The sequence below is a fragment of the Lipotes vexillifer genome, unplaced genomic scaffold (assembly GCF_000442215.2).
Source record: "Lipotes vexillifer unplaced genomic scaffold, Lipotes_vexillifer_v1.1 scaffold209, whole genome shotgun sequence".
NCBI classification, from domain to species: Eukaryota; Metazoa; Chordata; class Mammalia; order Artiodactyla; family Lipotidae; genus Lipotes; species Lipotes vexillifer.
The window spans coordinates 175,038-202,483 of NW_006787556.1; the positions used below are offsets into that span (position 1 = coordinate 175,038).

The following is a 27,446-nucleotide window of genomic DNA, read 5'->3' on the forward strand; positions in this document are numbered from 1 at the left end:
AGTATGTCCTCCCTCCCTGGGTGCATTGGTTTGGATGCAGCAACAGCTGCAGTGGAGTCTGAAGAGATTGCAGAGCTGCAACAAGCAGTGGTTGAGGAGCTGGGTATCTCTATGGAGGAACTTCGGCAGTTCATTGATGAAGAACTGGAAAAGATGGACTGTATACAGCAGCGCAAGAAGCAACTAGCAGAGTTGGAGACATGGGTAATACAGAAGGAATCCGAGGTAGCCCATGTTGACCAGCTGTTTGATGATGCATCCAGGTAAGAACCACATAGGAAATAGGAGGAAATCTACCTATTGGCAGACGTTTTTAAAGTAGTATAATTGTTCATGACATTGTACACTTTGTACTTTAGAAGGTACAGATATGTAGAACCTTACTCTTCCTCAAGGGTGAAGGGCCATAATCTGACCTCACAACCACCCATGTAATATAATATTCATCTATTAGAGGCTAATATGCTCAACAGTAGGGAACTCCAAGTCTTGACTCCCTTCCCCTTCTTTATACTTCACTCTACTTCAGAGCAATTGTTTTGTTTTCTTAGTAGAATTATCTAGGGAGTGCATATTATAAAAACTTGCTGTTTTATGTAACTGCGAAGCTTTAATAAGTTCCTAGAGCCCTGTTTCTACTCCTAAACCCCCAGAAGATTTGTTTCTCCTGCCCTAGTTGTCACTTAGAACATATTTTCAAATAACAACAAGGTAAATAATGAGGTAAGGTTGAAAGGACCGTGCTTTGGGCTTATTTTGGATTTTTGAAGAACTAGTCTGGAAACCACTATTTAAACATTTTTCTATGGGATAAGCATTTAAAATTCAAAACAGAGACACTTTGGAATATGGCCTGTTTAAATAGAGGTCAGTGTATACTGAAATATATATAAATTCTAATAGCTTTTACACCTGCTTCTGCTGGCTTTGACCTTTTCTACGTGTGTTCCAATATTAGGGCAGTGACTAATTGTGAGTCTTTGGTGAAGGACTTTTACTCCAAACTGGGACTACAGTACCGGGACAGTAGTTCTGAAGATGAAGCTTCCCGGCCTACAGAAATAATTGAGATTCCTGATGAAGACGATGATGTCCTCAGTATTGATTCAGGTAAGAGATGAGGCTATGGACAGGAAAATCTCAGGATTAAAATTGAAACGTGGGAAGATGAGCAAATAGAAGATAAAAGAGAGGAGAAACCATTCTTACTAACTCCATATTCCTAACTGTTGGACTGGTCTGTTACAGAAAAAAAATAGAAGATTGTTAATATTGATATCATAGATTTTCACTTCTTGCTACTTCCTGGTTGAATTATTCTCCTTTCCCCATTCTATGTAACCTGTATTCTGAATTCCCTTGCTTTTCTTTATAGGTGGCATTAGCACCTATGTATGTATCTCAAAACAGATTATTTGGTTTTGTCTATCCTTTAACAGTTTTTTGTTTGTTTGGTTTTAGTTTATTAATTTATTTTTGGCTGCGTTGGGTCTTCGTTGCTGCGCATGGGCTTTCTCTAGTTGCGGCGAGCGGGAGCTACTCTTTGTTGCGGTGTGCGGGCTTCTCATTGTGGTGGCTTTTCTGTGTTGCAGAGCACAGGCTCTAGGCGCATGGGCTTAAGTAGTTGTGACACACGGGCTCAGTAGTTGTGTCTCTCAGGCTGTAGAGCACAGGCTCAGTAGTTGTGGCGCACGGGCTTGGTTGCCCTGTGGCACTTGGGATCTTCCCAGACCAGGGATCAAACCCGTGTCTCCTGCATTGGCAGGTGGCTTCTTAACCACTGCGCCACCAGGGAAGTCCCTGGTGTGTAAGTCTTAATGTCCACGTTATGTTTCATGTCTGTTGGATACTCCACCTAGGAGTGGAATTGGTAAGTCTTAGGTAAGTGTATGTTTGAGTTTTTAAGAAACCGCTATTGTGTTTTCCAAAGTGGCCATATCATTTTACATTCCCACTAGCAAAGTGGGATTGTAGTTTTTTTTTTTTGGCCACTCTGCGTGACTTGTAGGATCTCTGTTCTCCAACCAGGGACTGAACCCAGGCCACAGCAGTGAAAGCCGGAATCCTAACCGTTAGGCCACTAGGGGACTCTCTTACCTTGTGATTGTAGTTTGCATGTTCCTAAAGACATTGAGCATCTTTTCACATACTTATTTGCCATTTATGTATGTTCTTTGAGGAAATATCTATTCAAATCGTTTTGCCTTTTTTAAAAAATTGGGTTGTATTTTTATTATTGACTTTTCTAAGTCAATACATATGTCTTCTGACTTATTATACTTTAGGTACAATTCATTTATCAGACCTATTTTACAAACATTTTCCCAGATGTGGTCTTTTCATTTTCTTAATGGTGTCTTTTGAAGAATAAAAATTCTTAACGTAAGAGCTGAGGGTAGTTGGTTGGTTTGTTTTGCTTATGGCTATCCAGTTGTTCCACCACCATTGGTTGAAAAGACTATTCTTTTGGTGTCCTTGTCAAAAATCAGCTGGCTATATGTTATATTTGAGGGTCACATTGAACTAAATGTTTATTTTTATACCAGCACCACACTGTCTTAATTACTGTAGCTTTACAGTAAGTATTAAAATCACTTAGTGAAAGTCCTCCAAATTCATTTGTATTTCATATATAATCCAAATAAATTTTAGCATCAGCTTATTAGTTTCCTAGAAGTTTTTTGTGGCTCCCTTAGGATTTTCTATACATTAGACCATGCTGTCTGCAAATAGTCATTTTACTTCTTCTTTCTAATCTAGATGTCTTGTGTTTTTCCCTTGCCTTATTATGCTTGCTAGAACCTCCAGTATGATATTAAAAAAAGAGCAGCCATCCTTTCCTTGTTCCTGATTTTATCAGGGAAGCATTTTATGTTTAGTCATTAATTATGATGTAAGCTGTAGGTATCCTTTATCAGGTTGAAAGAAGTTGCTTCTATTCCTAGTTTGCTGAGAGTTTTTATAATAGCTGGATTCGATTTCAGATTTTGTCAGCTACTTTTTCTCTGTTGTCCTCAGGTGATCATATGGCTTTTGTCCTTTATCCTATTAATAGGATGTATTACAATAATTATTTTTTATATGTTAAACCAATCTTTTGTTCCTGGAATAACTCTCCCATCCCCACCGCCCACTTTGTCTTAGGGTATAATCCTTTTTATATGTTGCTATATTGGATTTGCAGATGTTTTAACAATTTTTGCACATATGTTTGAGGGCTATTGGTTTGTAGTTTTATTGTGATGTCTTTGGCTTTGGTAGCAGGGTAGTATGAGCCTTATAAGATGAGTTGGGAGGTGTTCCTTCTTCTGAGTTGTGTGGAATGGTATTATTTCTTCCTTAAATGTTTGATAAATTAAGCAATGAGACCATCTTGGCCTGGACTTTTCTTCTTGGAAAGATTTTTTTTAAGTAAGCTTTTTAGTTTGGAATCATTTTAGATTTATGGAAAAATTGCAAAGGTAATAGAGAGTTCCTGCATACCTTTCACCAGTTTCTTCTAATGTTAATGTTACCATGGTATATATTGGTCAAAACTAAGAAACAAACATTGGTACATTACTTTTATCTAAACTCCAGACTTTATTCAATTTCTGGACTTTTTCTGTTCCAGGATCCAATCTAGGATATCACATTGAATTTATCGTGGGAAGATAAATCACTAATCCATTTTCCTTACCTGATATATCTATTTTAATATAATCACTAATCCATTTTCTTTACCTGATATATCTATTTTAATATAATCACTAATCCATTTTCTTTACCTGAAATATCTATTTAGATTTTCTATTTCTTCTCAAGTTGATTTTGTTCATTTGTGTCTTTCTAGGAATTTGTTCACTTTATCAAAGTTGTCTAAATTATTGCCATAAAGTTGTTCATAGTATTCCCTTATGATCCTTTTAATTTCTGTAGGTTCTGTAGTGATGTCCCTTTCATTCCTGATATTGGTTATTTAGATCTCCTCTTTTTTTTCTTGATTAGTCTAGATACAGGTTTATCAACTTCTGTTCTTTTACAAGGAACCAGTATTGGGGATTCATTGATTTATTTTTGCTACTGTTTCTCTGTTTTCTATTTCATCGATTTCTACTCTGATCTCTCTTTTCTTCCTTCACCTTTTTTTGGGTTTGATTTGCTCTTCTTTTTCTAGTTTCTTAAAGTCAAAGCTGAGACTATTGACTTTAGACCTTTCTTTCTTTCTAATATAAACATTTAAAGCTATAAATTTCCCTCAGAGCATTGCTTTGCTGCATCTCATAAATTTTTATATGTTGAATTTTCATTTTCATGTAACTCATAACTTTTAATTTCCTTTGTGATTTTTTTCTTTGACCTTGGGTTTCATTTTTAACCAGGCACTCTTGGGTCCTCTTTGCATATGCATATTTTAGCAGTCACCCAAAAATGTATAGATAATTTATCTAAGCCTGTCTGTGACTCTGTCATTTTCAGAATCTCCTCGTTAAATTTACTGGTTTGCTGCTTACCCTAAACAAGAGCTACAACCTCAAATTAGCAAATCTGCTTGTTATGGCTAGCACCTCAGTGATAAAGCTACAGTTTTTGCCCACCAAGCTAGAGGTGGAGCAGGGATGGGAGCTGCCCCAGGCAAGAGACCCATAGACTCCCACCTTTGTTACCAGAAGCTTTAGCAGTTTTTCAGGGATACTTATCAATCTATTGTTTGCCTTTGGTCAAATTTCCAGTCCTAAAATGATTTTTTTTTAATTTTTTGGCTGCATTGGGTCTTCCTTGCTGCACATAGACTTTCTCTAGTTGCAGCGAGCAGGGGCTCCTCTTCATTGCGGTGCATGGGCTTCTCACTGTGGTGGCTTCTCTTGTTGCAGAGCACGGGCGCTAGGCACACAGGCTTCAGTAGTTATGGCTCGCGGGCTCTAGAGCTCAGGCTCAGTAGTTGTGGTGCAAGGGCTTATTTAGTTGCTCTGCGGCATGTGGGATCTTCCCGGACCAGGGATCGGTCCCATGCATTGGGAAGGGGATTCTTAACCACTGCACCACCAGGGAAGTCCTGAAATGATTGCTTTTGACAATTTTGTCCGGTTTTATACTTGTTTTCTGCATAGGGGGATTGTCCAATCTTGTCACATCACTATTACCAGAAGTGCTGTAGTTTTGCCTATTTTTGAACTGTATAAATGGAATCTTAGACACTGTATGCATTCTTCAATGACTTCTTCAACATCATGCTGATGTGTGATGCTTGGTTCAGTTGCTACTGCAGTATGGTGTTCCATTATGTGAATATGCCACAGTTTATCTAGTCTCCGAACAGTTGACATTTCATTTGTTTTCAGTTTTTTTGCAATTGTAAATAATGCCCTAAATATTCTTGTAGATGATTCTTGTTGCACATGTGCAAGAATCTTTTTAGGATATCCTAGGGTACTGTAAGAGTGGAGTTGCTAGTTCTTAGGATATGGAATTTTCAACCTTGCTGGATAATTAGTGACCAAACAGCTTTCCAAAGTGGTTGTGCCAATTTATATTTATACCACCAGTAGCTGAGAGTGGCCTGTGTACCACATCCTTGACAACACTTAGCACTCTCACTTTAAAATTTGATTTCCCTGTCTACAGATGAACTTGGGAATCTTTTCATGTGTTTGTGAGTCATCTGTAGGTTTTCTTTGTTATGTCTGTTCATGTATCTTGCTCATTTGCTCAACTGTTTTTTTTAATTCATAGGAAGTCTACCTATTATTCCTATAATTATAATTACTAATCCTTTGCAGTTATAAAATGCACATATCACTCCAAGCTTATGTTTTGTCTTTACTTTTTATGTTATTTGTTAATAAACAGAAGTTCTAACGTTAACATTTTCTTTTATGGTCATTGCTTTTTATATCCTTACTGCCCTGAGTCTATAAAGATCTTCTTTTACATTGCCTTTGAAAGTTTCATAGTTTTGTCTTTCACATTTAAGTCTTAATTCCAAATGGAATTTCTTTCTTTCTTTTTTTCATATTGTTCTTAAACAATTTTCAAGCACCATTATTGAAATGCGTCCCCTCCTATTGATTTACATTGCCTACTCTATCATAAATTATTTCCATATATTTGTGTGGGTTTGTTTCTGGACTTTCTGTTCTGTTTCACTGGTCTGTCATTTCCTCCTGTTTCAACTCTATAGAGCCTATCACTGTGGCTTTATAATATCTTTTAACTCTAGTAACCTCAGTTTCTTGTTCTTCTTCACAGATGTCTTGGTTCTTTTTCACCTGTTGTGCTTATATTTATATTTGAGAGTTAGCTTGTCATGTTCCCCACTTCCCCCCCACCAATAAAAACCCCCAAACCATTGATGTTATCACAAGATTAATTTAGGAATAGTTGATAATTTCATAGTATTTGACTCTCCTATACAAAGATCATTTATGTAGTCCTTAACATTTTTCAGGAGGGTTGATTAATTTTCTCCACGGAAAGCTTGCACATCTTTTGTCAGATTTACTCCCAACTACCATTTTCAGTAGCCACAAAAAATACCTTTTTTAAGAAAATACATTTCCAGGGGCTTCCCTGGTGGCGCAGTGGTTGAGAGTCTGCCTGCTAATGCAGGGGACACGGGTTCAAGCCCTGGTCTGGGAGGATCCCACATGTCGCGGAGCGACTAGGCCCGTGAGCCACGACTACTGAGCCTGTGCTCCGCAACAAGAGAGGCCGCGATAGTGGGAGGCCCGCGCACCACGATGAAGAGTGGCCCCCACTTGCCACAACTAGAGAAAGCCCTTGCACAGAAACGAAGACCCAACACAGCAAAAATAAATAAATTAATATCCTTCTTTAAAAAAAAAAAAGAAAATACATTTCCAACTAGTTGCTGCTGGTATATAGACATGCAGTTGATTTTTGCATATAGATTTTTGTATCTGACAATCTTACTAAATTTTTATTTCTATGATTTCATTTAAGTTTTCTATGTAGACTGTCATCTGAAAATAATTGCAGTTTTTCCTCCTTTCCTATACTTATGGCAGATAAGTCTTGTTTTTCTTGTCATATTTCACCAGCTAAGACCTTTATTATAATGTTAAATGGGAGTAATGATGATGACAAGGACTTCCTTGTCTTGTGGCTTGTTTGGTGGTTATTTTTGGTTGTTTTGTTTTTGATAGGTAAGAAGTGGATTTATTTAGAGAGAAACACACTCCACAGACAGAGTGTGGGCCATCTCAGAAGGCGAGAGCGGCCCTTGTGGCTTGTTTTAAAGGGCATGTTTTCATCTTATACTATTAAGGCTGATTGCTTGTTACAGGTTTTCGAAGATGTCATTTGTCAGGTAATAGAACTTGTCCCATATTCTTAGTTTGCTGGGAATTTTTATCATGAGTAGATGTTGATTTTATTGAACATACCTTATATATCTAGTAAAATTATTATGTGAATATTTTTCTTTAAATCACTAAGTTTTCCAACCTTATAGTCCTTGGATGACTCCAAGTAAATATATCGTTTTTAAACATTTCTGGATTTGTTGTGCTGATATTTAGGATTTTTGCATCTTCACTTTTACAACAGAGATAGGCCTATCATTTTTTTTTTTTTTTTTTGGTACTACCCTTTTGTGATTTTAATATTGAGATTTTGGTGGCCTTGTAGAATGGAATAGGCAGTATTTCTTCTTTTAATTCTTGGGAAGTGTTTGCAAAATTGGAATTATGTATCCCTTGAGTGTTTGATAGAATTTGCCTGTGAAGCCATCTAGGTATCTATTTACTTTGTGCAAAGCTTTTCTATTTCTTTGAGTCAGATTTGGTAACTTATAATTTTCTAGTAATTTATATTTTTCTTAAGTATTCAATTTATTGGTATAAAGTTTCTGCTTATATTTTTAGCAAAGCTGGACATTTAATTCAGACCTTTCATACAGATGACTATACTCCCTCATGCTCCCTCTGTCCTGTTCCTCATGTCTTAACTTGGTGACTTAGAGTTCTGGAGATGACTGATGGTAATGGTTACACAGTGACATGAATGTACTTAATACCACTGAACTGTGCACTTAAAAATGGTTAAGATGGTAAATTCTGTGTTATGTATATTTTGCCACAATAAAAAAAATTGGGGGAAAAAAGAATCAGATTTGTAGGTCCCGATAGGGAATACTTTCCTAGTTATTTTAAGTGTGGAGATAAAAAGCAACATAAAAACTGCATGAAGGGGACTTCCCTGGTGGTCCAGTGGTTAAGAATACGCCTTCCAATGCAGGGGATGCAGGTTCAGTCCCTGGTTGGGGAACTAAGATCCCACATGCCGTGGGGCAGCTAAGCCTGTGCGCCTCAACCAGAGAGCCCACGTGCCGCAAACTACAGAGCCCACGAGGTCTAGAGCATGCACACTCTGGAGCCTGTGCACCACAACTAGAGAATCCCGTGTGCCGCAACGAAGAGCCCACGCACCGTAATGAAAGATCCTGCATGCTACAACAAAGATCCCGCCTGCTGCAACTAAGACCTGATGCAGCCAAAAATAAAAACAAAAAAACTGCATGTTGGGTCTTCCCTGGTGGCACAGCGGTTAAGAATCTGCCTGCCAATGCAGAGGACATGGGTTCGAGCCCTGGTCCAGGAAGATCCCACATGCCATGGAGCAACTAAGCCCATGTGCCACAACTCCTGAGCCTGTGCTCTAGAGCCCGCGAGCCACAACTGCTGAGCCTGTGTGCCACAACTACTGAAGCCCGCACACCTAGAGCCCATGCTCCACAACAAGAGAAGTCATTGCAGTGAGAAACCCGTTCACTGCAACAAAGAGTAGCCCCCACTTGCCACAAATAGAGAAAGCCTGCGTGCAGCAACGAAGACCCAGTGCAGGCAGGCAGACATACATACATACATACATACATACATACATACACTTATTAAAAAAAAAAACCTGCGGGCTTCCCTGGTGGTGCAGTGGTTGAGAGTCCGCCTGCCAATGCCGGTCTGGGAAGATCCCACATGCCGCGGAGCGGCTGGGTCCATGAGCCATGGCCGCTGAGCCTGTGAGTCCGGAGCCTGTGCTCCACAACGGGAGAGGCCACAACAGTGAGAGGCCCACGTACCGCAAAAACAAACAAACGAACAAAAAAAAAACCTGCATGTTAAGTGTGAGTAAAAGGATGAAGGCAGGATAGAATACATATGTAACTTTGCAGAATATCTTTGACTGCAAAAGATACTGTTAATATTGGTTATTTCTGAGGCAAGTAACGAGAAGCAGGGGCGGGAGGGAGACTTATTTTTGATTGTGTGTCCTTTTATAATGTTTGAATTTTTTACCACATGAATGTATTTAAATATATTTTAAAGGTAAAAATCCCTGCAAGATTAATAACTGTCCGTCCTTAATTTGTCCTCAAATATAGAACATGTGTTTCGAAGCCTTTTACAGTTGTGGAGTTCTAAGATAACAGATATTAATCTGGGGGTTGTGGGAAGGGTGGAATGGGGAGTGAGTGCTAATGGGTATTTTCATCACTCTGAAAAGAAACCCCATACTCATTAGTGGGGTTTCTTTTCAGGGTGATGAAAATGTTCTAGAATTAGATAGTGGTGGTGGTTGTATAAGCTTGTGAATACACTAAAAACCACTGAATTAAACATTTTAAATGGGTAAATTTCTTGGTATGTGAATTATACCTGATTTTAAAAAATTTTTTAGTAAAATTTAAAGTTCATTTCACGTGCTTAGTAACCAAATTTTAACATATTAGACAGTGTAGATACAGAACATGTTTATCATGGCAGGAAGTTCTGTTGGACAGCACTACTCAAGAAGAAACATTTTTGCTTAATTCACTGACTATATTTCACTTTTCAAATCATTCAAATAACCCATAAATAAATTATTGTTATAAGAATTCAAATATTTGGCCTTCCCTGGTGGCGCCGAGGTTAAGAATCCGCCTGCCAATGCAGGGGACACGGGTTCGAGCCCTGGTCTGGGAAGATCCCACATGCCGTGGAGCAACTAAGCCCATGTGCCACAACTGCTGAGCCTGTGCTCTAGAGCCCGCGAGCCACAACTACTGAGCCTGTGTGCCACAACTACTGAAGCCCAAGCGCCTAGAGCCTGTGCTCCTCAACAAGAGAAGCCACCACAATGAGAAGCCCATGCACCTCAACGAAGAGAAGACCCTGCTCGCTGCAACTAGAGAAAGGCTGCGCACAGCAACGAAGACCCAACGCAGCCAAAAAATACAAATAAACAAATAAATTTAAAAAGAGAATTCAAATATTTGAAAACCCCAAATCCCACAGAATATCACCTGTCCCAGTACTTTATCCCCAGGTAAGCACTGTTACCTATTTGCTGTGTATCTTTCTGAATGTTTTTGGTACTTCCACATAGATATGTATATCTATATCTAGTTTTCAGTTGTTATCAATAATGTTTCCATGGTAATCCTGTTAAGTAGCTTAGTTCTTGATTTCTTGGAAATTCTTATGTGTAAGTCCCTTACACTCAGAGTTTTTCTCATCTGTAGGTGATGCTGGGAGCAGAACTCCAAAAGACCAGAAGGTAAGTTGGGATGGGTAAGAGAAGGGTGAGAGATAAGAATATGAAAATGGGAGAAACTTTTGGCCTGACCATTCGGTCAGTTCAGCTATCAGCATATAATCATTCACCCTGCATAATCAGCCCTATGGGTTGCAGTTCTCTAATAGGTGTTAAAAGAATGTAAAAGTTTCTTATAGATACATGCACTGAGTGCTATATGAATGTAGAATTTGGCAGTTAAACTAATCAAGGATAGCTTCCTAAAGCTGATTTCTGAACCAGATTTGTAAGAAAGGGCAGGTTTTGCCTGATAAAGTAACTATAAGCTTCTAAACATAACTCATTCTATTTTGCTTTTTAAAAGACAAGTTCTTATTCTCGAGAACTGGTGCTACATATATACAATGGAATATTACTCAGCCATAAAAAGAAATGAAATTGAGTTATTTGTAGTGAGGTGGGTGGACCTAGAGTCTGTCATACAGAGTGAAGTAAGTCAGAAAGAGAAAAACAAATACTGTATGCCAACACATATATATGGAATCTAAAAAAAAAAAAAAAAAGGTTCTGATGAACCTAGGGGCAGGACAGGAATAAAGACGCAGATGTAGAGAATGGATGTGAGGACACAGGGAGGGGGAATGGTAAACTGGGATGAAGTGAAAGAGTAGCATTGACATACATACACTACCAAATGTAAAATGGATGGCTAGTGGGAAGCAGCTGCATCGCACGGGGAGATCAACTTGGTGCTTTGTGACCACCTGGTGGGGGGGGGATAGGGAGGGTGGGAGGGAGAGGATATGGCGATATATGTATACATATAGCTGATTCACTTTGTTGTACAGCAGAAACTAGCACAACATTGTAAAGCAATTATATTCCAATAAAGATGTTAAAAAAGAACCGGTGCTACTATTTTAAAACTTGTTTCCCTCATCCCCTTCCTTACAGCTCCGTGAAGCTATGGCTGCCTTAAGAAAGTCAGCTCAAGATGTCCAGAAGTTCATGGATGCTGTCAACAAGAAGAGCAGTTCCCAGGATCTACACAAAGGTTAGAGCAGGAAGCACCTCGGTATAGGTGCAGGCGTGAAATCCTACAAAGAGATTTCATGGATAACTGGCTTTGTTTTAGCATTTCAGAATCCTTCTTCACCTCTGTTTGGTTCTTTTAACACCACAGATTTTCCTTGCTGTCTGCTTGTCTTTTCTCCCCCCGCTGAACAGCTTACGGGATCTTAGTTCCCCAACCAGGTATTGAACCTAGGCCCATGACAGTGAAAGTGTGGAGTCCTAACCACTGGACCACCAGGGAAGTCCCTTGGCTTAAGTCTTTTGTCTGCTGGTTTTCTACTGTGTGATGGCTTTGTCCAAATACCTTTTTAGCTCCATGCTCATGATTTCTTCTTCCAGATGAAGGTTAAAGAGAAGAGAATAACTCAAACCCTTAAAAAGAGGTCTGAGGGAAGCTTTGTAGAGTGTGGCTGTTACGAGATCCCTCCCAGGAAAATGTTTTATAAAATGCTACGTGGTGGCATTTAATGAGTGGTAATTAATGTTATTAATGAGGAGTTGGAAATATTTGGTTAAAGTGAGATGGTCTTGAGTTACATGTGAATTTCAATTCAAGTTTTTCCTGTTAGCATAAACAGTTGATGCGGCTGTCTTATATTTCTGCCCTTGGCCAACAGAGCAGTAAAAGTGGCTAAGGATCAAAAGATTACCCCACTTGCCCCAATAACCCAGTACTCTCTTTATTTTTCCATTCTTTCCCCAGTCTATGCCATATCTCTTTATGCTTTCTTCCTAGGAACCTTGAGTCAAATGTCTGGAGAATTGAGTAAAGATGGTGACCTGGTAGTTAGCATGCGCATTCTGGGCAAGAAGAGAACTAAGACGTGGCACAAAGGCACCCTTATTGCCATCCAGACGGTTGGTATGTTCAAGCTAGAGGAAGAACTAATGAAAGACAACCTGCAGGTCTCCAATGCTGATTGTTTCTTTTCCCCATAGCCTTGCCTTTTGTCTCTCACGTAGCAACCAGGATTCACACAGAAACTGATGGTTTTTAAAAGTTTTTGTTTATCTTTCCCTTTTACTCAGGGCCAGGAAAGAAGTACAAGGTGAAATTTGACAACAAAGGAAAGAGTCTTCTGTCAGGGAACCATATTGCCTATGATTACCACCCTCCTGCTGACAAGCTGTATGTGGGCAGTCGAGTAGTGGCCAAATACAAAGATGGGAATCAGGTCTGGCTCTACGCTGGCATTGTAGCTGAGACACCAAACGTCAAAAACAAGCTCAGGTACCTGGACAGAGGATTGTAAAGAGAGTGGGAGCCGGGAGCACAGCACCTGCCCCTGTTCAAGCCACAGTCCAGATCTCACAATTAGCTTTTGTGTTCTTAGTCCCCAGTGGCCAGAAACTCTTTCTTTGACATGGAGTCATGTGGATGATTCTTTCTCGCTCCCCCCCACACACACACCCTTTTTTCTCCTTTTCTCAAGGAGAAAACTAGGTAAGGGAGAATAATTCAGATTGATTAATGGTTAGGTGGAATAGAGAATTCATATAGAAGGAAGAAATGGAGACTAAATGTTTTTCAGCAGTGTAGGAATCCAACAGTATAATGAGAATAAATAGCTTTTCGCAAAGTGGGGATATGTTGGTTAGATTAAGGGAGAATTCTAATATTCTTTTCCATTATGGTTTATCACAAGATATTAAATATAGTTCCCTGTACCATACAGTAGGACCTTATTGTTTATCCATTCTATATGTAATAGTTTACATCTGCTGACCTAAGGGAGAATTCTTAACTCTTGGGGTGGGAAGAGAGAATAGTAGGAAGAAAGTAGTGCACCAAACATCTTCCCTGGAGTGTGTCCTGTTTGTGATCCAGAGGTGTGGAAGCTATGATAAGATAATTTCTGTCGGTCATGTTAAATATCATAACCCCCAATCTTTCTACCATCACTCTTTCTTACAGGTTTTTCCTTTTCTTTTGATGATGGCTACGCTTCCTATGTTACACAGTCTGAACTGTATCCCATTTGCCGGCCACGTGAGTGTCCCTCCTTTCTTCCTTAGTTCTATTCATTTCCTCCTCTACCTTGTATTTCTTCTTAAGACAACCAATTAAAAGGCCCTAATGTTTTTGGTGCTTTAGTCTCAAAGAGGATAAGTTTGATTAATGTCCTTTGAGAGTTACAGTTTTATTTGCTCATCTCTAGTGCTGGGTCTTTGCAGCCAAAGAGTCAGACACTAGAACATCATGACTGACCTTGAGTGGATGCTCATATTGTAGATGTCTTTTGATTTCAATACTGAGTGATTTAGGTTTGAGAAGATATTACTTATTTCCTAGTCTCATGCTTAATCTAACATTTGTATAAATCTGTAGTCTGCATAGTGCTTTCATAGCACTTTCTTATGGTGCTTTCTACAGAAGCTGTATTAGATGGGGGCTTCATAGTGTCCTCTGTACTTGTGACTCTGGCTTGGGAGAGACTCTTAACAGAAGCAACTGTTTTTAATTGCAGAAGAGTCAACTAACATGGCTGTGTTTCCACATAACATGGCAGTAAATACATTCAGGGTCCCTTAAAAGCCTGATAGAGCATGAGAAGGAAGGACAGGTTTTTTTAAATCAATTTCATGGTGCCACCTATTGTTTTTGATTTACCTTTAGACTTACAAATTAGCAAGAATTTCCACTTGACTTTTCCTAAGAAGAAACAAACATTTTTATGAAATTAGTGCCTCACCTATGTTTTCACATTGCTTATTTAGTGTTTATTTGATTTGAGTGTACATTTACACATTAGGTTCAATACTTTTAGGTGATCTTGGTTTTGCTTCCCTTGAGGTTATGATTTCTTCGTTTATTTTTTCTCTCCCTCCCAACCTGAAAAATACCAAACGTCTCCTTGCCAACCATTTTCCCCTATCAAGACATGCCCTACCTGCCCTCTCTCAGCCCTACTTCTTCCTTGGGACAGTGAAAAAGACTTGGGAGGACATAGAAGACATCTCCTGCCGAGACTTCATAGAGGAGTATATCACTGCTTACCCCAACCGCCCCATGGTTTTGCTCAAGAGTGGACAGCTTATCAAGACTGAGTGGGAAGGCACGTGGTGGAAGTCCCGAGTTGAGGAGGTGGACGGCAGCCTAGTCAGGATCCTCTTCCTGGTACTCTTCTTTCCTAGAGTTTTAGAGGCAGGGATTTGGGTGAGATGGGGGAGCATAAGAGGCAATAATGATGATGATTTTGTAGAAATGCCATAGTTTTTCTCTTTCTTATCCTCTTACCTGTTCTTGCTGTTTTGGGTCAAATTTTACTTTACCTCCTTTTTTGGTTCCTATATGAGTGGTTATTAAAAATAAATTCCCTGAATTTAATTATGACACTAATCTGCATGACACTGTTTTTGTTTTTCTCCAGGAGTATCCACAATGCATGTAGGTACAGAGAAGGCAGCTAGTTCTGTTTGCCAGGGTTAGGGCTTTGATAGCATAGTGGGACAAAAAAGAAGGATCAGTGAATTCGAGGTCTTGATGATCTTTCAAGGCCCAGTTTAACTCTTAGATCTTCTATACCTATCCTTTTCTTCTGTCTCATGTCTTTCTTAGAATTATATTTCTTCTCTGAACTATTTCAGCCCTTTGATCCTAAGGCCTTATGATCCTTGTTACACTTCTTATACTCAGTATAAACATCTATCTTATAATTTTTCACACAAGGAATATATGTGTTTTTGTTTTGGGGTTTTTTTGTTTTTGTTGTTGTTGAATTCCTGATGCCTGTTATGGAGGCTGGCACATAAGTTTATTGAATAGATAGGGAATTCAGGGCTCATCAGGGAGATTTCGCCCAAGGGAGGCACATAGTATATATTCTTCACAAGCGGCGGTGTAGATTCTAGCCTTTAACCCATTCCCCCCACCACCTTTCCTTCCTCCCAATCCCCCAGGATGACAAAAGATGTGAATGGATCTATCGAGGCTCTACACGGCTGGAGCCCATGTTCAGCATGAAGACATCCTCAGCCTCTACACTAGAGAAGAAGCAAGGAGGACAGCTCAGGACACGTCCAAATATGGGTATGTCCTGAAAGATACCCTGGGAGAAGGAAGAAATGGACAAACCAGCAAAGGGGTTTATGTACAATGGCTATATCCATTGTTTGCCAGGATTACACTACTGACTCATTGAAAACAGGACATGTGCCCTGAATTGTTTCCAGTAGTGGTGATGGATTTGTGATGCTGCCTCCACATGCTATGGCTCTGATTTGTTCTAAAAAACACATAAAAATCTGAAACAACTGGCTTAAGTTAGGGGTATTGTTGGTAGTAATTACCTCTGTTATCCACATGAAGATTATATGCTCTGTGTGTTATCTGTGGTCAGTTTTTTTAAAGCCCAAACCAGTTTTGTTTTTGTTTTTATATATTTCTGGCATACTTTCTGGTTAATTTTTCCTGACAACATTAGTTGATCGAAGAATGCTTTTTTGAAAAATTTTACCAAAGTATAAGATAATTATTAATGTAAATCGTCTGAGGCAGGAAGATATAATCTTGTTACTTAAGTAAAAGTCAGCCTGTGCCAATATTCCCACTCATTGGTGTAAATAGTGAGATCTGACAGTCTTAGCACTTAGTCAAAATGTTTCCATTGTTGCTTTTTTAGACTATATAAATTGAGGATTAGATGTGTGCATGAATATAAATGACACAGTTCTCATCTTCTCAATGGTCAATTTCCTTTTTCCTACAGGTGCTGTGAGGAGCAAAGGTCCTGTGGTCCAGTACACTCAGGATCTGACCAGTACTGGAACCCAGTTCAAGCCAGTGGAGCCCCCTCAGCCTACAGCTCCACCTGCCCCACCTGCCCCACCTGGTCCACCTCTGTCCCCCCAGGCAGGTGACAGTGAGTGAGTGCTATTCCTTCTTTTTCGCTGGTTTCTTTCATATTGTATTTTCTGTATCCCTTACTATATGATCTCTAATCTCCTAGAAGCTTGGAAAGCCAGCTTGCCCAATCTCGGAAGCAGGTAGCCAAAAAAAGCACATCCTTCCGGCCAGGATCTGTGGGCTCTGGTCATTCCTCCCCTACATCCCCTGCACTCAGTGAAAATGCCCCTGGTGGGAAACCTGGGATCAGTCAAACACATAGGTGAGAACATCTCAGGCTCTCTGTTGGGGATGTTGGCAGTGTGGACTGAGTGGTCACTGTATAGGGAGGTTCCTTAGCCATAAGGGGTCTAGTTAAGATTATGATGGTGAGAAGTTTGAACTTGAAAAGGAAGCTTTAACCTTGGACGTTTCCAGGAAACAGAATGTAAAAATAATTGAATTAGAAACTAGGCGCCTAAAAATGGAATCACCAGAAAGTCATTTGTTAAGATTGCTTATTGAATATGGTGTCATCATTGGTACAATAGAAAGGGAACTCTGTAGCCTCTTTCCTTGAATCGTGGGAGTCAGTAAGGGCATTTATAGGACACATAGCAGGAAAAACTAGCATTGGTAGAAGACTGGACTCTACTTCCATAAGTCGCAGGCAAAAAAAATTTTAGGAAAATATATGCTGTTGAAATAGAGATATTATCAGTCACTGAAGAGTAACCAGAGCATGTCACTGTCCAGGTTTAGTAAGTCAAGGGGAAATTTGACTTTCTTGTATCATCTTTAGCTTTAAGAGGACAGCTATTTGAAAGGTTAGAGAAGTGGTTGAGCCAGCTGATGGGCTAAGTGTACACTAGAGAGGTGCTATTGCTTTCTCATCTGAATTCTTGCATCTCATTTGCAGATCACCTTTAGGATCCACAACCTCTGCCCCAGCACCCCCAGCTCCCCCAGCACCTCCAGCCTTCCATGGCATGCTGGAGCGGGCCCCGGCAGAGCCCTCCTACCGCGCCCCCATGGAGAAGCTTTTCTACTTACCTCATGTCTGCAGCTATACTTGTCTGTCTCGAGTCAGACCTATGAGAAATGAGCAGTATCGGGGCAAGAACCCTCTCCTAGTCCCACTACTGTATGACTTCCGGCGGATGACAGCCCGGCGCCGAGTTAACCGCAAGATGGGCTTTCATGTTATCTATAAGACACCCTGTGGCCTCTGCCTTCGGACAATGCAAGAGATTGAGCGCTACCTTTTTGAGACAGGCTGTGACTTCCTCTTCCTGGAGATGTTCTGTTTGGATCCATATGTTCTTGTGGACCGAAAGTTTCAGCCCTATAAGCCTTTTTACTATATTTTGGACATCACCTATGGGAAGGAAGATGTTCCTCTGTCCTGTGTCAATGAGATTGACACAACTCCCCCACCTCAGGTGGCCTACAGCAAGGAACGAATCCCGGGCAAGGGTGTTTTCATTAACACAGGCCCTGAATTTCTGGTTGGCTGTGACTGTAAAGATGGGTGCCGGGACAAGTGAGTTGGTTAGGGAATTGCTGGCCCTGCCTCCAACTTCATTGTGATTGTCTTTCTTTCCACTTCTTTGCCTTATACTGCACTCCTCCTTTCCTCACCCCCCTTTACCTTCTTAGCTGGAGCTCCTGCCGTAAGGCCTCCATGAAAACTATGAGACTGAGAGGCTGGGGCCCCACAGCTTAACCCTGGGTGCATGTGTCTTATGTTTGTTTCTCTGATTCTCCTTTTCCTTTGCTTCCCTCCATTATGCTTTCGGTTGCCACTTGTTTTGTTCTCTATCACTTTATCTTATTCTCACTCTGTCATACTCTGTCTTTAACTTTCTCATTTATATGTATGCAAGAAGAAAAATTTCACTACTTTATCACCATCCTTTTATCAGTAGTAACTTGTTGCCTCTAAAGAAAGTCTCACAGCTGTAGCTGTTGTACCCTTCTATTTTATACAGGTCCAAGTGTGCCTGCCATCAGCTAACTATCCAGGCTACAGCCTGCACCCCAGGCGGCCAAATCAACTCTAACTCTGGCTACCAGTACAAGAGACTAGAAGAGTGTCTGCCCACAGGGTAAGTAGTCAGGGGAAAGTGAAGCACCTCAGAGACTGAATTCTTGTTTTTCTGTGCTTGTAACAACCATCAGAATTCTAAAAATTGGAGCCAAAAATAGGATAACTGAAACAGACATTTTATCAATAAAGCCTTAGTTACTGAATTCCCAGCACATGTTTCTTCCTTGAGCTCTCCTCGAAATGAATACATATAATGATTGAATAGTATCTAGCAATTTTCTGTTGCAGTAAAAGATCACCTTGATTTCAGAGCTGTACGATTATTCTAACAGATTGTGGTTTACTCTGGCAAGTGAGATGTGTTCAGAGAGGAGACCTGATTATATAGGACTTTGTAAATCAGAATAAAAATTAGAGTCAAATTCATGATGTAATGGGAAGCTGTTAGAGAATTTTAAGCAGGCAAATGATGTGATCTGCCTTTTAAAGATTACTCTGACTTCTCTATGAAAAGTAAGTCTTTAGGGCAGCAAAAGTAGAATTTGGTAGACCAATTAGATACTTTCAGGAACATAGGTAAGAAGTGGTGGTTGCTGGGGCTTGTACTAGAATGAAGGTGGCAGTAGAGATGAAAGCGGATACACTTGGGGATGCAGTTGGAGGTAGAGCTGCAGAACTTCATAGATTGTGGAATGGGAGGGAAAGAACAGATCAAGGACAAGTCCTAAATTTTATACTTGAGCAACTACGTGGATGCTGGTGCTTTTTACGAGATGGAAGACTAGAGCTAGAGTTGCAGGTCTGAGTAAAATTCAGCTTCTGTTCTGGCCATGTTAAGTCTGAGATGCCTGTTAGGCAACCCAAGTGGAAATGTCAAGAAGGCATTGAGGACTTCCCTGGTGGTGCAGTGGTTAAGAATCTGGCTGCCAGTGCAGGGGACACAGGTTCGAGCCCTGCTCCAGGAAGATCCCACATGCTGCAGAGCAACTAAGCCCATGCGCCACAACTACTGAGCCGGCGCTCTAGAGCCCGTGAGCCACAACTACTGAGCCCGTGTGCCACAACTGCTGAAGCCCCCACTCGCTGCAACTAGAGAAAGCCTGCACGCAGCAACGAAGACCCAACGCAGCCAAATAAATAAATAAATTTATTTAATTTTTTTTTTTTTTTAAGCAAAAAGGGCATTGAGACTTCTGAAGAGAAGTGTAAGGATTGGGCATAAAGAATTAGGAGTCATCAGCTCAGGAGTGATAGTTAAAGCCTGGACAAGTTCATCTAGAGAGAATATTGATAATAGAAAAGAGAAGGGGCCCAGAGTAAGCCCTGGGCTCTCCAACTAGAAATTGAGCAGAGGAGGTGGAGCCAGCATGTGAGACTGAGAAGGACAGGTCAGGGAAAGAGGAGGACAGTGAAAAAAGTGGGATACAGTGTTGTAAGCTGGGTGTATATGAATATGTGAACTAATTAGCCTAGTACTCAAGATACATAATTAACAGGATGAAAAAGGAAAGAATCATCAGTGAAATAATTCAGATGCTTTCCCATAATGGAAGGGACTGTGTTTCCAAAGTGAAAAGGCCAGTCAGGTCCTAGCATAACGGATGAAAATAGATCCCCACTAAAACACATGATGATAAAATGTGATCGTTGTGTCCACAGAACACTGAGGACAAAAAGAAAATACTAAAACCTTCTAGAAAAGAGAAAGAGACCACAAAAGAAACAAGAATTAAAAAAAAAAAGAAAAAAATTCAAAGTGACTTCAGCCTTCTCAAAATAACATTGGAAGCTAGATGGCAATTAAGGAATCTGTTCAGAATTCTAAGGAAAATTATCTCTAACCTAGAGTTCTAAACCCAAGAAAACTATCAATTGTTGGTTAAAGTAGGGTAAAGCCTTTTTTTTTTTTTTTTTGGTTTTGGCTGCGTTGGGTCTTCGTTGCTGCACACAGGCTTTCTCTAGTGTGGCAAGCAGGGGCTACTTCATTGTGTTGCTCAGGCTTCTCTTGTTGCGGAGTGTGGGCTCTACACACGCGGGCTTCAATAGTTGCAGCACGCAGGCTCAGTAGTTGTGGCACATGGGCCCTAGAGCACGTAGGCTTAGGTAGTTGGGGTGTGCGGGCTCTAGGGCTCGTGGGCTTCAGTAGTTGTGGCACGCAGGCTCAATTGTTGTGGCTTGTGGGCTCTAGAGCGCAGGCTCAGTAGTTATGGCACATGGGCTTACTTGCTCCGTGGCATGTGGGATCTTCCCGGACCAGGGATCAAACCCTTGTCTCCTGCAGATTGTTAACCACTGCATCACCAGGGGAGTCCCTAAAGACATTTTTTAGACATGAAATACCTCAAAATTTTCCATTATTTTCCCTCTCAGAAAATTACTGGAAATGTTTACTAAAATGGGGGAAAAAAGACAAGAGAGAAGAAGGCATATACTGATCCAGGAAACAGAGGCTCCAGCTCAAAACAAGAGTGAGGGGAATCCCACATGATAGTGAAGTCAAGGGGGCTTCCAGGCTGACAGCTGTGCACCAGATGTAGAGAACAGCCAGTGTCAGAGCAGGTCAGATTTGGCTGCAGGAGAGACTTTTGGGAAAGGGGGTTTGATAGAAAACCTGATGGTTTTGAGTATCTTCAGAGGAGATTGAGACTACTGGGGAAATCAGGACATAAATTTGAGCTGAGTGCATATTGAAAACTAAGCAAAGGAAAAGACACCTGTTAGCTTTAGCTGCATTGTATCATTTATGTTTTAATTATAAACAAAAAAAATTGAATCTTGTGACAACATTTAGATTTGATAATGCTGAGTAGTAGGTGCCTGTTCATTATATCTTTTTTACATGTTTGAAATGTTTCATAAGAATATTTTCAAATAACCACAAATATGTCACTCCCGTGCTTAAAACTCTTTAAAAGCTTTCCACTGCACTTTGGATATTATTCTAACTCTTAATCTTGGATCACAAGACAATGTACTATCTGGCCCCTTCCTATCTCTCTACTTCCAAAACTGTTCCAACCACACTGATATTCTTCAGTGCCTGGATCCAGTTCACCCAGTGTTTGCCAGCCTACCTCAAGAAGCTTTGTACGTACTGTGCCCTCTTCTTGGCATCCTTCCACTGTTGTTTGCATGATTATCTTCTTTAACCTTGAGCTCTCAGCTTTAATCTCATCTCCTCAGAGAGACCTTTCCTGGTCACTCTAAAACTAGGTCATTTTCACTCCCTTAATTCTCTCATTGAGAGAGTGTCCTTTAGTATCTGTGACAACTTTATTTGTTGACTTGTTTTTGTTCTCTTTTCCGTTAGAAGGTAATCTCCATGAGGGCAGGAACCTTGTCTCTCTTGCTCACCATTGTATCACCAGCAGCTAATTTACCCAGTGCATGGCACATAGTAACCATTCAAATTTTGTTGAATGAATGATACTCAGTATAGCTCCTCTGAAAATCTCATGTGTTGGTGATTAGACCTGAGTTCAAATTCTGGCCTTGTTGCTTCCAAGCTGATCCTGTTTTATCAGCTGTAAACAGAGGATATGAGCGCTAATACTTTCCCAACCCCGGTGGGGTTTTAAGGGACCTAACAAAGATGTTTCTCTTCTTTTTTTTTTTTAAGATTTATTTATTTTCATTTATTTTTGGCTGCGTCGGGTCTTAGTTGCAGCACATGGGCTCTTTGTAGCAGCACATGGACTTCTCTCTAGTTGTGGTGTGCAGGGTTTTTTTCTTTCTCTAGTTGTGGCACGCAGGCTTCAGGGCGCGTGGGCTCTGTAGTTGGTGGCACACGAGCTCTAGTTGAGGTGCGCGAGCTCAGTAGTTGTGGCGCGCAGGCTTAGTTGCCCTGCAGCATGTGGGATCTTAGTTCCCTAACCAGGGATCGAACCCACGTCCCCTGCATTGTAAGGTGGATTCTTAACCACTGGACCACCAGGGAAGTCCCTTAAGTATCTTTATTTTATGTATCTATTTCTACAAATTGACTTATTTTAATGGCTCTGAATCCATATTCACCTCATAGTTTGCTTAGCTTTTCTCCAGTTGTTAGGCATTCTGTTACTCACTGTTACTATCTGTAGTGCTATAAATATCTGTATCAGTCACTTTTCCCCTTTCTGAGTTATTTCTTTGGGCTATATTCCCAAATGAATCAAAGAGCATAGACAGTTCAGTAAGTCTGCTCATTTAGATCATTACCTGATAAATGATGACACCTTAAAAATTATAAAAGTTCTGTGGATGTAATGGATGCTCTAGTGATCGTGTTATGATTGATTTTATTGTGACCTCCTCCCAGAGTTTATGAGTGTAACAAACGCTGCAATTGTGACCCAAACATGTGCACAAACCGGTTGGTGCAGCATGGACTGCAGGTTCGACTGCAGCTCTTCAAGACCCAGAACAAGGGCTGGGGTATCCGCTGCTTGGATGACATTGCCAAAGGCTCCTTTGTCTGTATTTATGCAGGTTGGTGATGAAATGAAAGGGTTGCTTTCTGGGGTTAGGACATGGTGGGACATTGAATCATAGACAAGTTGAACTTAAGAATGCTTAACATGTGAACTGGGGGAAAGGGGAAGCCAGGATTTTCTTCTATAAAGAACATGAGTGATGTGCCTGTCTGGGTGGATCAAGAAGGACAAAAGTGCTTCAGGAGGATGAGAACAAAAAGGGATGAAGGAGTGGGATAGGGAGGGCGGGAGGGAGGGAGACACAAGAGGGAAGAGAGATGAAAACATATGTATATGTATAACTGATTCACTTTGTTATAAAGCAGAAACTAACACACCATTGTAAAGCAATTATACTCCAATAAAGATGTTAAAGAAAAAAAAGGGATGAAATTATGGACATGATGTTTCAGCAGAGAGACATGGTAGTAGAGTCCAGTGTTTCATTTTTTCCCACATCACTCCACTCCACCCAGAGATTTAGCATAACTGAAGAACTCTCTTTTGGTAAACAAAGTAAAGGGGAAGAATGGGATGGCAGAAAGGGCAAGATTTAAAACTATAGTAAGTTCCCCTTACTCTCATAGTTAAGACGCTAAGAAGGAGGTATCATCAAAGAGAAATGAGACACCATAATGGAGGCGATTTGACTCTCTTTGCTGGTGGGCTGGATATTGATGGGATGAACTTTATTCTTTATGAAAGCACCTCATAATCCTGGAAGGCCTTTCTCTTCATTCCCAGGCAAAATCCTGACTGATGACTTTGCTGACAAGGAGGGCCTGGAAATGGGTGATGAGTATTTTGCCAATCTGGACCATATCGAGAGCGTGGAGAACTTCAAGGAAGGATATGAGAGTGATGCCCCCTGTTCCTCTGACAGCAGTGGTGTAGACTTGAAGGACCAGGAAGATGGCAACAGCGGTACAGAGGACCCCGAAGAGTCCAATGACGATAGCTCAGATGATAACTTCTGTAAGGATGAGGACTTCAGCACCAGCTCGGTGTGGCGCAGCTATGCTACCCGGCGGCAGACCCGGGGCCAGAAGGAGAATGGATTGTCTGAGATGCCTTCCAAGGACTCTCGCCCCCCAGACGTTGGGCCCCCACGTGTTCCTGTCCCTCCATCGATCCCTGTAGGTGGCTGCAATCCACCTTCCTCTGAAGAGACACCCAAGAACAAAGTGGCCTCGTGGTTGAGCTGCAATAGTGTCAGTGAAGGTGGCTTTGCTGACTCTGATAGCCGTTCATCCTTCAAAACTAGTGAAGGTGGGGAAGGTCACGCTGGGGGAGGCAGAGGGGAGGCTGAGAAGGCTTCCACCTCAGGGCTGGGCTTCAAGGATGAGGGTGACATCAAGCAGCCCAAGAAAGAGGTAAGCAGTGGCAGGAAACTCTTGAGAATTGTGGCTTTTGTATAACTTTTTTGTGGTAACAAACAATGTGGTCTCACCATGAGTCTTTTTTTTTTTTTTTTGGCCATGCCATGCAGCTTGTGGGATCTTAGTTCCCTGACCAGATATCAAACCTGTGCCCCCTGCAGTGGAAGCGTGGAATTCTAACCACTGGACTGCCAGGGAATTCCCTCATGAGTCTTCACATGCAGATTATTTACTTGATGGATATTTCTGTGGCAAATCTGATTAACCTACCCCTAATACATTCCTAGTGTTGGTTTAAAGAACCAAATTATTTTAAAATCAGCCTGCTGGGGGGAAAGTATCTGATTTATTCTAAAGTGAAGGGTTTTTAAGTAATTTTTTTAAATTGCTTTTTCAAGTTATCTACATCATTGCTTTCTTTTATTATAGTAGAATGATCTTACATGAATTGTATAGTAGAATGATCTTACAAGAATTGATCTTACGTGTATTTTTTTTTAAATTATTTATTTTATTTTTGGCTGTGTTGGGTCTTCGTTTCTGTGCGAGGGCTTTCTCTAGTTGCGGCAAGCGGGGGCCACTCTTCATCGCGGTGCGCAGGCCTGTCACTATCGTGGCCTCTCTTGTTGCGGAGCACAGGCTCCAGATGCGCAGGCTCAGTAGTTGTGGCTCACGGGCCTAGTCGCTCTGTGGCATGTGGGATCCTCCCAGACCAGGGCTCGAACCCGTGTCCCCTGCACCGGCAGGCAGACTCCCAACCACTGCACCACCAGGGAAGCCCCCAATCTTACGTGTATTTTTAATGATGTTGAAACTTAGCACATTATAGGTGGTGAACTGTCCCTTGTCCTCATAAGATTCTGCCCATGGTGTTTTCCATGTACATTTTTTAATGCCCTATTGTTGGGAAGGGTTAAAGACCCCTCCCAGGGGGGCTTCCTGATGAGAATGATTGTTACTCTTAACTTGCAGAGTAATTTCTTCACACACAGTCCACTTTAGATAGTGTACCTGTTACTGGCTAATGTCTTTGGAGGTCATTTGAGGTGAAGTCTGTAATCGTTGGATTTGTTATCCAGGACCATGAAAACATTTAACCTTTCAACTTGCTCTCTTTTCCAGGACCCTGATGACCGGAACAAGATGTCAGTGTAAGTGCCTCTCTTTGACCTTTTTCCAAGTCTACCTTCTCTAAAGCCTACAGAAGTAGCCTAAGAAACATGCAGTAACCTGACCCCTCTCATGTCTTCCTCTCCCATCAGAGTTACTGAAAGCTCTAGAAATTATGGTTACAATCCTTCTCCCGTGAAGACTGAAGGACTTCGCCGCCCACCAAGTAAGACTAGCATGCATCAGAGCCGACGACTCATGGCCTCTGCTCAGTCAAACCCTGATGTAAGTGACCTTTCTCAAGCTGCAGCTTACCCAGCTTTCTGTTTTATTCAGTCTGAGTAAACGAACATTCTCACCTCAAGTCCGTCACCATAATTACTGTTACATATCTTATTTCTCTGGCCTTGACTTCCTGCCTCATTTTCCTTCACCCAGCATTTAATCTTGCTATAGTCTGAGCCCCTTCCTGCGTAACCATAGGTAAAAGCAGGGATTCAAAAGGGCCCTCTCCATTTACCCTTATTCCTTCTTTTCACCCTTCCACTTCCCCAGGACATCCTGACACTGTCCAGCAGCACAGAAAGTGAGGGGGAAAGTGGGACCAGCCGAAAGCCCACTGCTGGCCAGACTTCAGCCACAGCCGTTGACAGTGATGATATCCAGACCATCTCCTCTGGCTCTGAAGGGGATGACTTTGAGGACAAGAAGAACATGTCTGGTAGTCTGGAAGAATTTGGGGGGTAGTAGGAAAGAACAAGTTGGAGGGAAAATTCAGATCCTGAGGGTTGAAGCATCTCTGGGAGGGCTCCCTGACTCCCAGCTAAACTGTTAACATCAATGTTTGACACATCCCTTCCCTCTCTTCTTCCCAGTTCCCTGCTCTTTTCCCTCAGCCCCTTTATCCAGCAGATCTAATCCTGCTTGAAAAAAATGCCACCTAGGCTCTTTGCCTCAGAGTCCCAGCTTATTGGTATTCCTGAGCTGCCCTGGGTGGGATAAAAATGGAAGTAGAATGTCCAGTCATGAGGTAGGACAGGCCTGACCCCATTCTTCCTGTCCAGGTCCAATGAAGCGCCAAGTGGCAGTAAAATCAACCCGGGGTTTTGCTCTTAAATCAACCCATGGGATTGCCATTAAATCAACCAACATGGCATCCGTGGAAAAGGGAGAGAGTGCACCTGTTCGTAAGAACACACGCCAATTCTACGATGGGGAGGAGTCTTGCTACATCATCGATGCCAAGCTTGAAGGCAACCTGGGCCGCTACCTCAATGTGAGACCCCTTTCCCTCACCTGTATGTGCTGATTATCCCATGGTCCTCACATTTCTAGTTCTTTTAACACAACTATATAAACCCACCTTTTCTTGTTATTAATTCTTGATCTCAAAGGATCTTTCAAAACTTCTCTGTTGTGATGGGGAGGATCAAATGGCATTTTTTTCATCCAACTCTCACTCACCCCACAAAGCCAGATTCTGTTTCCTTAGTTCTTATTTGAATCTGTCCTTAACCCTATAGCACAGCTGCAGCCCCAACCTGTTTGTCCAGAATGTCTTCGTGGATACTCATGATCTTCGCTTCCCGTGGGTGGCCTTCTTTGCCAGCAAGTAAGAGGGAGTCAGGAAAGGGGATGGTTGGGTAGGAAAAGAAGCCCAAGGTTGGGGAGGGGCAAGGACTACAGAAATTTGAAGGGCCGCTCCTCCATTTGTGATCCAGCGCCACCTGCATGCTCAGTCACCCCAGGTGCCTGGGTTATCTGCTGTTTCACCACACTCCTTCCTTTTCTTCCTCTTTAGGAGAATCCGGGCTGGGACAGAACTCACCTGGGACTACAACTACGAGGTGGGCAGCGTGGAGGGCAAGGAGCTGCTTTGCTGCTGTGGGGCCATCGAATGCAGAGGGCGTCTTCTTTAGAGGACAGCCTTCTTCCTAACCTTCCGAACCCTTCCTGAACTGCCCTTTCCTCAGGAACTGGGTCTTCCTGACTGTTGAATTCTGACCCCCAAGTCTCTAGTCTGGCTACTCCCCCAGCTCCTA

At 41.5% G+C, this 27,446-nt stretch overlaps 1 protein-coding gene across 2 annotated transcripts; it reads left to right on the plus strand.

The window, feature by feature from the left end:
* Positions 1–27,323, plus strand: SETDB1 (SET domain bifurcated histone lysine methyltransferase 1). 2 transcript variants are annotated; one of them, XM_007460238.1, is made up of 21 exons: positions 1–263; positions 959–1,110; positions 10,502–10,536; positions 11,470–11,569; positions 12,326–12,451; positions 12,619–12,828; positions 13,514–13,579; positions 14,517–14,707; positions 15,490–15,619; positions 16,299–16,455; positions 16,542–16,697; positions 17,334–17,957; positions 18,406–18,522; positions 22,762–22,931; positions 23,660–24,288; positions 25,417–25,445; positions 25,557–25,689; positions 25,960–26,125; positions 26,469–26,680; positions 26,928–27,016; positions 27,206–27,323. In XM_007460238.1, exons 1-21 carry the CDS (start codon positions 4–6, stop codon positions 27,321–27,323), a joined length of 3,870 nt encoding a protein of 1,289 aa, XP_007460300.1. In that variant the 5' UTR covers positions 1–3. The 2 variants fall into 2 exon arrangements, with proteins under 2 accessions (XP_007460300.1, XP_007460299.1); XM_007460237.1 differs by having other exon boundaries at positions 4–263; positions 27,209–27,323.
* Positions 27,324–27,446: the final 123 nt, after the last annotated feature.